Source organism: Homalodisca vitripennis, unplaced genomic scaffold (assembly GCF_021130785.1).
Source record: "Homalodisca vitripennis isolate AUS2020 unplaced genomic scaffold, UT_GWSS_2.1 ScUCBcl_1251;HRSCAF=4640, whole genome shotgun sequence".
Lineage (NCBI taxonomy): Eukaryota > Metazoa > Arthropoda > Insecta > Hemiptera > Cicadellidae > Homalodisca > Homalodisca vitripennis.
The window spans coordinates 14159-25364 of NW_025777383.1; the positions used below are offsets into that span (position 1 = coordinate 14159).

Here is an 11206-nt window from a genome sequence, read left to right on the forward strand (position 1 = left end):
TACTTACAAATAAAACTAAAAATACAAAATTTCAATAAAATTAATTTGACTTTGAGATGGTGGGATCAGTTGGTTATTATTATAATCTTACAATGTGTAACATTATATTACACATGATATATGTGTAATATAATAATTATATATTTGTAAAGTTCAATATATTATTAAAAAAATTATAATTTTTCAACTCTAAAATATCTCCTTTCCTAAAAACTCAATCCAAAATAGTTTCTCTGTTGCCTATTATATGTAAATCTGTATGTACTTCAATAAAGTTAAACTATGTTTGTCTAGAAAAGACTTTAGATAACAACACCCTTTTCTTCAAAACAATAGACAAAATAAGTGATACAAAAAATTTTTTGAATAAATATTTGTAACGTTTATAATGTAAAGAAAGAGCTTGGGTTCATCTTACAGTAAACTACTTCAAAGAACAAAACAATTTTTTCCAAACACATTTCATCACTATTTTGCTACTTTACTGAAAATGATGGCTTCACTGGAACCTCATCTCACGATTTTGTGTGGCCACACTCACTTACCACTCTAAACGTGGTGTTAAAATATTCATATTTTGCCATAAATTTATCTTAGCAACCTAAATTTCGAATACGTTGAATACATTGTTAAAACTATAAAATAAATTTCAAACTCGGAATAAAGCAAATCTTTGCCGATAACACATTCCCGCCAGTATATTAGCGGAAATTGAAGACCTTTAATGCCATATAAACCAAATAAGTTCTGTTATACGTATTTAAAATTATTCCAAACTTAGATACTGTTATGGATTAATATTAAACATAATTCACAAAACAAACATCATGTAATACAAAATATTTTTGAGCACGGAAACATCCGGGAGATAGGAACCAATATTTGTTGTATAAGGTTTTTTTGGTTAATTCAATTACGTCTTACACAGAACGAAATGTAAAAATACATAATAAAGTTATATATGTATATATTATATACAGGGTGTTTGAAAAGTATGGGTACGGCTTAATATTTTAAAAAACCATAGGAGATAACATCTATAAACTTTGCACAGTGTCATATGGCTATGTAAACTATTTGTTCTTGGTATTACCATGACATACCAACCATGGGGGGACGGCCCACAGAGGAAAACATGGAAATCTTAAATTGAAGCATGGGTCGAGTGATACCTCATTTGAAAGAGCTTACTTAGTAGAGTTGAATTCCGCAAACCGCATCTCAAAAGGTTTATCCAATCAGAAATGGCGGGTTGTTTTAGGTACACATTGTGAAGTACGTTATGCGCTGCCATTTCTGACTGGATCGTCGTATTCTGATGCGGTTGGCGGCGTTTCACTCTACTAACCGATGTGTTTTCACTGACTTTTTTTAATTAGCAAATTATGTCATAAATTTATAACACAATAAATAAAACTAAAAAACATCGGTATTTATTGTGTTTTATTTAAATTATTATTACTCATCCAGTTATCTCTAAGTGTAACCAATTAGTATGATTGTTAACATTAAATTAGAGTTTAATCATATTTAGACTATTTATGATATTAAAATTGTATGGAAATATTTAGAAGTCACTGAGAATATTGTTTTTAAGGTGGAAAAGCCTTCGGTCTGTGCTAATGCAAACTTAAAAGTACTCCCACTGTCGAGCATTATTGTTGAAGATATCTTTTTATTTAATACAGGCCACACACTTTATGTAAATATTTACAAATACTCTGGACCATTTCTCTTTCGTATTGGTTTAATTTATTATTCAAACAAAACTGAAATTTATATTCAAAACTTTTAAAATTATACCTTTCCTTTCATACATTATTTATTTGCATATAATTTTTTGTACTCTATTTACCCATTGATTAACCGCCCCATAACTTATATCCGAATAAATAACATATAACTGGAATTGGCCTCAAAATCTAAGAACGGGAGTTCCAGGATCATATGAAGTAGGTTTTAGTATTAGAAGTATAGCAGTGTAGGGATGTGACAACAATGTGATTAATTTAAGTCCTTCGATATTGCCGTTATATACTGTAGCTATCTATATTGGAATGTTGGAATTAAAATGTTATCAACATATGTTTTCCGATTTGTTAAACTGTTGTTTAAATCATAATAATTTTAAGTACATTATCTACAGTGACATTACTATCAGTAATGGTAGGTTTCGAGTATCTTACACTTAAAACAATTTTAGGATTCCATCTCGGGTCGTGAGCCAGATACAATGTTTATAACTGGTGTTTTAAAAATTTTTAAAGATATTTAAATTGGAAGAATTGTCATCTATATAGAATACATTGAATACAATTTTAGCTTCCTTTCAAAAAACCAATAATACAATTTAAGAAATTGCACCCAGCACGGACCTAATGTGCTCTGGAAGTATATAAAGTATTATTAATAGTCTTATAATGCTTTCCAATTTAGTTTATATTTTTAAATCTGATACCTAGCTGATTTGCTTTTGAGCTTATCTTATTCAGTGGATTAGAAAAGCCTAATTGTCTTTATAAAGCCTATTTATAAAATATTTTCGTTCGCCTAATTTAAATCTTGTTTAAGGAATAGTTATAAAAGTCGAAAAAGGTAATTTTTATCCAAATCTACATAGTAAAAAAACTCAAATACGTATATTTACATTATAGAAAATTCTAACCTAGTTTTAGGGGAATTTAGCTTGATTATTTTTACATATGTATTTATTGAATGATACACAAAAAACATAGTACATATTGTTTTTTTACTTACACAATTAAAAATGTAGCTAGATTCATAGGTATTATGTAAAATACGAGTTCTTATGTATAAGGTAGGGGGCCCAAATATCGCCCACTTAAGGAAAATTTAAGTTAACGGTTAATTATGGGTCATTTTGTTCAAATAATTGTTGAAATACGTAAAGTAGGTATTCAATTACCTTATAACGTAACTTATATTTTTCTACAACAACACAGTTTCACATAAAAAAAATACAAGACAAGTTTGAATGTTTTAACTTAAAAAAAGTATTCCTAATATCGCCCACCATGTGTTCCTAATAGTGCATATGGGAATAGTATTGGAAAATTAGTAGAAACATTTAAAAATTGTTTGAAAAAGTATTTTAATAATAGTAGTATAAAATTATTTCATTTGTTGTGCAAAAAGTTACTGGCTACAATCTTGACAAACATAAAACTTTTGTTTTTTTAGACTTTCTTTTGTCACAAGCTTCATGAAACCATAGGAAACACTTCTTACATTTTAACCAAGTCTCACCATTTTTGTCACTTGAGTAAAAACCATCACAAAGTCCACATTGACCATCATCACCATCACCATAACTACTGTCATTGTCATCCGTTGACACATAGGGTGGGTCTTCGTCGTCATCAGTTGAGTCAGGAGACGGCATCCCTTTTTTTCTGTTTTCTCTTCTTCTTCTTTGCCTGAGACTTGCTTGAGTCATAAGTCAACTGCCGTTTACCTTTCGTTGTCCTGTCTATAGACCCAAGTAGTGCATTTTTAAAGGGGGAAGCACTGACGACAGCTGCTGATCCAGCCCTGGAATTTGATGTTGTTGGAAGAGAAAGAGACGGTACAGGATTGATGTCTGTAGGGGAAACTGTGATTGAGCTTGGCGATTTTTTGTTGAGGTGTATGTATTTCTTGGACTTCTTCTTCCATTCTAGTGTTTTGTTGGTGATGGAGGAAATATTAATCGATGAAAATGTTAGGATTAAATGGCAAAATCCCTGTAGCTGCAAACCCTTTTGTGGCGATTGATAATGTAGCCGACTTTTCATAGGCTTTTCCAACAAGCTCACCTATTTGAAATACCGTAATGGCTCTAAATGGATGGTTTACCAGCCAGTTCTCAATTTTCTGAGCGTAGTAAGTCTTGAAGCTCTTCATAAACGTTTTATCCAGAGGTTGCATGTGGTCTGAAGAATGAGGAGGGAGGCACACCAATGAGACGCCATTTTCACGAGCTAGATCGATCAAGTCTAAATTGCGAGTGTGAGTTGTGTGGCCATCAAGAATCAACACCACTGGATCATCTTTAGTTGGTTTCACGTAAGAAATGAAATGTGTAAACCATTTAGTAAACAAATCTGTCTGTATCCAACCTGAAATATGACAAGCATCAATACTGCCAGGAGGAGCTCCATCCATCAGTTCAGGCTTCATTCTCTTCCGTGGGAACACCAGCATTGGAGGAACAAAGTTTCCTGATGCTGACATACAAGCAACACTGGTTATGAGGCGACCTCTTTCGGCAGATGACAGTTTATGAACTTCTCTTTTCCCCTTTAAAGGTACAACTCGCATGCTCTTGTGCTGTACACTTGTTACACCAGTCTCGTCGACGTTAAATACCCGAGTTGATGAGAAATTAACGCGCTCTAGTTCTGGCTTGAGAATATCATAAAACCTTTTCACATTTTCAGGTGAAAATCCTTTTATTCTGGCCAAGGACAAGGGTTGTGGTTTCCGTAATGACAACTCAGGATGGCGTTTAAAAAACAGCCGTATCCATTTCCTTCCTGCACTTTTTGTTTCCTGCGAAAAAGGGTGGGCAATATTGTTTCGTATAGCTAGTTGGAAGGCCATTCTTTTGATATATTTTGCTGTGAGCCCATAAAAAGACCTTTCCATTTTAGACAATACTCTACAAGCTCATCCTCCATTTCAGTCGGCAAGACAGATTTTCGCCCCAATGGAACTAGAAGAAGCTTTTCTAGTTCGTCTTCATTTTTTTTACGTAGTCTTTTAGTGTCGATCTAGGCACCATAAATATTTTAGAGGCTTTTAGCAAACCCATTTCTTTATTTTTCACTGAAATTACTGCCTCCTTCATCTTTAATTTATCCCATGTTTTCCTATGCGCCATCTAAAAACAAAGAACGAAATGTTTAAAAAATGTGTTCCCAATATCGCCTAGTGGGCGATAATAGGAACACTGCGGTGGGCGATATTAGGAACAACTCCTCAAACAAATATGGCGGCCACTGCAGCCAAACACGCAAAATAAAATGGATCAAAATATTACTTAAACCAAAGCTGTTTCCGAAGTTTTTGAATAGGATCAGTAACATTTTGTAATTACCTTAACTATTAATTTTGTACTAATAATAAGTCACATGGGTTTTTAACTCACCTTAGGCGAATATCTTTGAAAAATCACAACATAAAACTGAGACACGCTAACCTTGCCAAACTTTCACAGATTACTCCAGCTGACGGCTAGTTAGTAGTTTATGGGTAGATCGCAGCACTAACCAGTAAGTTACTGCAGTGGGCGATATTATGAACATGGGCGATATTTGGGCCCCCTACCTTAGATGATTATTTTACTATAAAACCAAAATTCAAAAATATATGATTGTTTTATTTGTTTACAACTATCCCCCGAAAAAAGAAAGTGGTACTGTATTAATTTTCAAATTAGAATTCCACAGTCATTTATAAGTTATTAGATTTGTCAAAGAATGTAATTCGAAAGTTCCCCTTAAATGTAAATAATATTTGCTCACAAGTATGTAAATATATATTACAAATATTTAACGTTATATTTATTTTAAATATAAAAACCAATTATTTAAGCCTAGCTATTCAACTGAAAACAAAGAAGAAATTAACAAGATTTATGAAATATTCAATGAAAAAAGGCTCATAAAATATACTGCGAGACAGAATTATACCGAAAACAATAGCAAAATTGAATTAAGGTACGTTTACTGAACTCTGGCCACTTCTTATGTACTTTTTGTGCTGGTACTGATTTTGTTTTATTTTAATCCTTTTAAACAAAGCTAAGGTATAGTCGAGTTGTTATAAGTTTTGTACCGTAAAAGTTGATTATGGTTTTTTACTGAAGCTCGAAAATGAATTATCACTGTAGAAAACTTGTGACTACGAATTTTTGCCTTACATTAGTCTGAAATAGAATACCCAAACATCGATAACGTTAGAATAGTTAATGGAATAATCGATTAAAGCTGGAAGCAAGAAACATTTATTAGACACTTATTTAGATACATCATTGACGAATCCCATTCAAAACTTTTGATTCTATTTTTCAGTTGTAATTTTAATTCTTGGTCAAGAAAAATATAAAGATATGTGAGAATGAATTTATTAACAGCAACGGAACATGATATGTTTAATGCAAAAGTAAAAATAAAATACATACATAAAAATAAAGGAAATAATTATTTAAACTGCTAGTAAAAAGTCATACTACTGTAAGATTAGAAGAAATGTGCTGATGTATATAACTTAGTGCTTTATACTAAATTTATCTTTTATTTTATTTAAAATTTAATAAATACTTTTACTAGCAAATTTCAGAACTAGATCTAGGTTAGATTTGAGAATCCAGATCTATACAAAGATGACAATTAAACTTTTACATACACAAATTAAAACATTAAGAATTACAGATACGCTCAAGATGAGTTTTTTTGCATGTTTTAAAAATAAATCAAGAGAACTTTAGGTGAAAAATGGTATCTCTCACATGAATTCAATATCCATCGTAAACATTAAATACCAAAGCATGAAATAACGGTGGAAACTTTAAGACGTTTCCTTATAATAATTAATGCAAATAATTGTGCTCAATAATACACATATTTGTAACCACGCGATTAGGGACATGGTGCAGTGGGTAGAGCTACTGGAGTGATTTATGCTAATGACTATGGTAGTATATTAGCGATGTGTAGGAATTGGTCGACACTAACGTAAAGGTTCCTGTTAATCCTATGGTTGCATCAGCAATGGATGAATTCGTAACATAAATCACATGTTTATACATTTTATAATTTTTTCCAAAGACACTTACAGGAATTTAAAAGTTAATTTAATTTGGATAAAAACCTCACATAAGTAAGAATATTCATAGTAATATAGAACATCTATGAAAAAACTGGATATAGTAATCCAATACATGTATTTCTATTAGACATAGCTCGGAACAAAAAGGCCAGTAGGCAGCGGGAATCGGTGTCGCAGATATAAAAATCACAAGCACTGGAGAATTTTGCTCCAAAGCACATCTCACCGTAAGTATAGTGGTATTAACTCAATCGCCAGGATTTAATACGTAGAATATAATTTTGTGGTAAATATATACAAGTACAAAATAAATCTGTTCTATTACATTATTACTGATTCAATACTGTGTAATATACTTTAAATACGAATAATCGAGGGAGACGAGTATTAGTGAATCAACCCCAAGCGAGTTTGTACTTTTAAATCACATTTGTAGTATATTAAGGCTACGATAAAACATAGATGGCCATCGCAACGCCGTAACGCAAATACACATATAAATAATGCCTGTAAGCAAGTGATCAAAGCTTCACATGCTGGTTATGGTCCATGAGGCAATATCGCTATAATAACCAACATTATAAATATCTATACACATTAAAGAGGATGTTTGTTTATATAGTATTGGTAGACATAGAAACTATTTGACCGATGAATATGTAAATTTGTATGTATATATATTTTTCCACGGAGAAGGTTTAGGTATATGCTAAGGCGATTGGTGTAACTCACCACCAGGCGGCGGTTCAATAATATAAAATTTTCAAAGCGCCTGCATATTATTCTGCAATATCAAGGCAGCTAAGTTATGATGTGAATTGCTCTTTAAAATAGATTTCTTTTCAGATACAGTGTACGTGTACAATGGCTATAAATATACACTTTGACAGATTTTTCTGGTTCGTTGCAACAAGGCAAACTCTACATCGGCGTTGGATATATAACTCACTTGAACCAGAAGTATTCACACATAGACAAACTTACGAAAATCGTACGAAGCCGCGGAAAAAAGCTGGTTTGGGTATTAAGTATTTTAATTGAAAAAAAAAAAACTATCATTCATGGTTCAAAGTTAGCCATGTTTACCAATAATTACTTCTTATTAATAAACCAATCACTGAGACCACTTACCAATCGATTGCTAATCATGTTTACAGTTTAATTTAAAGGAGCCGGTCTACCGATAAGATAACGGTGTGCAACACCGTCTGTGAACTTTGAACCTCTTATCGCCTGCTGAGGAATCAATTCATGATTACAGCACATACAGGACGCACCAGCAAAAGAATCCTGTATAAAGGAACCTGTTAGTGACACGTTATTTACCTATATAGGCCAATAAGCAGCAAGTGGTGTTACCAAGTTGTTTCCTAGCTTTGCGGTGTGTTCAATACCAACTAGAATATGAAGCATGAGTGTCCGAGTATAGTAGAATAAATAAACCATTTATTATAGAACGTAGAAGTAAAAATTCTACAGTTTTGGCAGTTGCTCTCGACAGGTCGTAGCACAACATCACTGAATGGAGTCGTTTCTCTTACCTTAATAGAATTAAGGCAGGTGTTGAAGTATTGTATGAGTTGTGTTCTTGCTACGATAGACTAAAAAAGCAGCTTTTAAACAGTTGTCTGACGAACGTTTCCAGCAGCAGTTTGTACAATGGAAGTACAATGGAAGATCGACTAAACATGTCCAGTGAACATGTTTAGTCGATCTGTACCTAACTATGATGTCCAGAGTATTTACGTGACGGTTATTCGAAAGAGTAACCTGCGGTTTGTTGCACTTGGCCTTATGGTTATAATATTGACATTAGTATAATTGAATGTTAAAAGATCACATTCAGAAATAATAGGTTCCAGGCTAAAAGTTTTGAAACTAAAAACTTCATTAATACGAAATATAACTAAATTTGACGTTTTAATACAAACATGCTCTAAAAACTAAGGAAATCCTTCAGATAAGAGAATATTATAAACTAGCCATATTGAGAAACTGATATTCTGCCAAAGATATGAAAACTTCAGTCTGGGCAAAGTGTTTTCATTTATCGTCATCGAATGAGAAACCACAGGCAGCTGTTTTCCCAAAAATACAGTAAGAAGCTGTTTGCCTGGTGTAAGTGTCGCAAAAGAATTCAAGAAAATGTAGTCTAAAGCTTTATGTCAAACCAGTGTCAATGCTGTTTCAGCCCCAAAGTTACTTTAAAATGTGCCAAGGCCAAAACTCGAAACGTAATCGAGTCACTATACAGTGTTTCCTAGACTTTTTTACACTAAAAGAACTTTTGTTAGAATAAATACAAAGACGTTTTTAGTGCATGAAGAAATCCTACTTCAAAGATAGTAACATTGGAAACTGGTTTTTTTTAATGACCTGGAATTCCCTGGGATTCTGGAATGTAGACGAATCCCTAAACTAGAAAAATGTAAAGGCGAGCTTCTTAAGAAAATAAGGCAGGAATTGCGTAAATCAAAGAGAAAGCTTGAACCCAGTATATGCTTTTGGCATTAATTAGAAAGTAAAAAACATTAAAATCTTTTATACTTTTTATATTTCAAACACATTTTTCTTTATCGCATATTTTCGAAGTTTAATTTTACGGCAAATGTAAATTTTTCTCAGGAAGGGTAAAGTTATCATAGTTTTTGTTTTTTTTATGGTCAGGTGAAAATGTTCTTTATGCTGAAATTTATAGGTGTAAACTTATAATCCTTTTTTGTACAACACTATTTACAGATTTTTCAAAGAATAACAGATGCTAAATTAATAAATTTCAATAAATTCAAAAAATTATCTTCATTGTATTTTTCATTGCAGTTAAAGTTAAAGAGCCCATATAACAAAGTTATCTTTAATATTTTATAAGAAATAGTTACATAAGTTAACAAGAGCCATATTACAAAAAAAAACCTCATAATTTTAATTAAAAGATATTTTTAAAACTAAAAATCGATTATACCACCATAAATGGTTAGTACGTCTAGTAACGAACTAAGTGATTGAAAAGTAATTTAATGTTTTAAACAACAGTACCAGTTTACAAAAAAATATTTTTCCCTTCTTAGGCCAACAGAGCAAATTGAATCTTTTTATTGCAAAAGCTAAATTTTTCACACTGTAGAAATAAGATATAATACAGCATTACTATTGAAACAGTGATTTTATTACGTCAATACCTTCTTTATCTGACGTTACCGTACACATTTAATGTTTTTTTTTATGACAGCGTAAAAATTAATTACGCTGTTAAAAACCACAAGGACCACAAAACGCAGAGAGCGACTTGTGGCCACTAACAAGCGTTTGTGGCTGTTGTTGAGTCGCAGTCTGTAGCGGAACACACACAAAAAACTGATATTAACAGAATATTGTGTTAAGGCTTTTACATGACGAACTCTCTAGAATGACCTCACCTGACCTCTCTTCAGCTAATTTATTTTATCTTTGTCCGTCTATTGGGAATTGGGAAATGGTTATTTTATACCTAGGATAAAAGTAATATTTTCAATGTTTTTTTTATTGTAGAGAAAATCTTGGTAAGAGCATTTTAAGATACATTCTTTAAATACTTTTGTGGAAGTTTTTTTTTATTTTCGTATATTTATAGATTTGAAAATTAAGAGGGAAATTCAAAGATTATTCCACGAGACATTATGGGAATTTGAAGTTAAATTTAGGAGCATCCCATTATCAGGTATAAGGATAGGCGTTAAAAATAATGATATGATATTTCTATAGCACGGATATGAAAGACAACTGGCTGGTGTAACATGCTTTTATTATAAGAATGAATTTTCTATAGGAAAGATTTTATAAAAAAAATTTTCCTTAGTCGTATTTCATTAAAAACTATAATTTCCATAAATCAAATTGAAGAAAAAAAATGTAACTCTATAAAACTATAATTCGTGTACATACTATTAACATTTAAAAATGTTTTAGCAGTTTTATTTTGTCTAATAACAAAATTGCCTAAAATTTTTACTTGAAATATTAAATTTCTTTGTGGAGTGATGAGATTTTTGGATATTTATTATACCTTCATGAAAGCTATTTCAAACCAACTTCAATTGTAAAACATATTTTTCCAACCAAAAATTTAAGACAAAATTTAATTTTTTTACATATAAAACAGACTGTACAGGTGACTCAAAAACGTAATAATTACCTATTTCAAGATAAAAATTAAAGGTTTAACTACCAGAAATTGTTTGAGCAAGGCAAAAATAAACTGACAGACAAGCATTAAAGAACACAAATTTCCTTCAAAACAATATAAAGTAACTCACAATACGTAACGATATGAGTAAACAGGTGGTAGCTAAATTCAGTAATATTTTTTTCAGATTCGACACAACTTAGCATCGTTTCG

The 11206-nt window shown here is 31.7% G+C and overlaps 1 protein-coding gene across 1 annotated transcript; it reads right to left on the reverse strand.

Annotated features, from left to right (window-relative positions):
• Positions 1-3267: 3267 nt before the first annotated feature.
• LOC124371341 (MFS-type transporter clz9-like) lies at positions 3268-4602 on the reverse strand (the record flags this gene model as incomplete). The annotated part of the gene is made up of 2 exons (XM_046829670.1): positions 3856-4602; positions 3268-3447 (listed from the first exon to the last, which is right to left on the reverse strand). Coding segments are annotated over exons 1-2 (927 nt in total), but the record flags the coding sequence as incomplete, so codon positions are not given.
• Positions 4603-11206: the final 6604 nt, after the last annotated feature.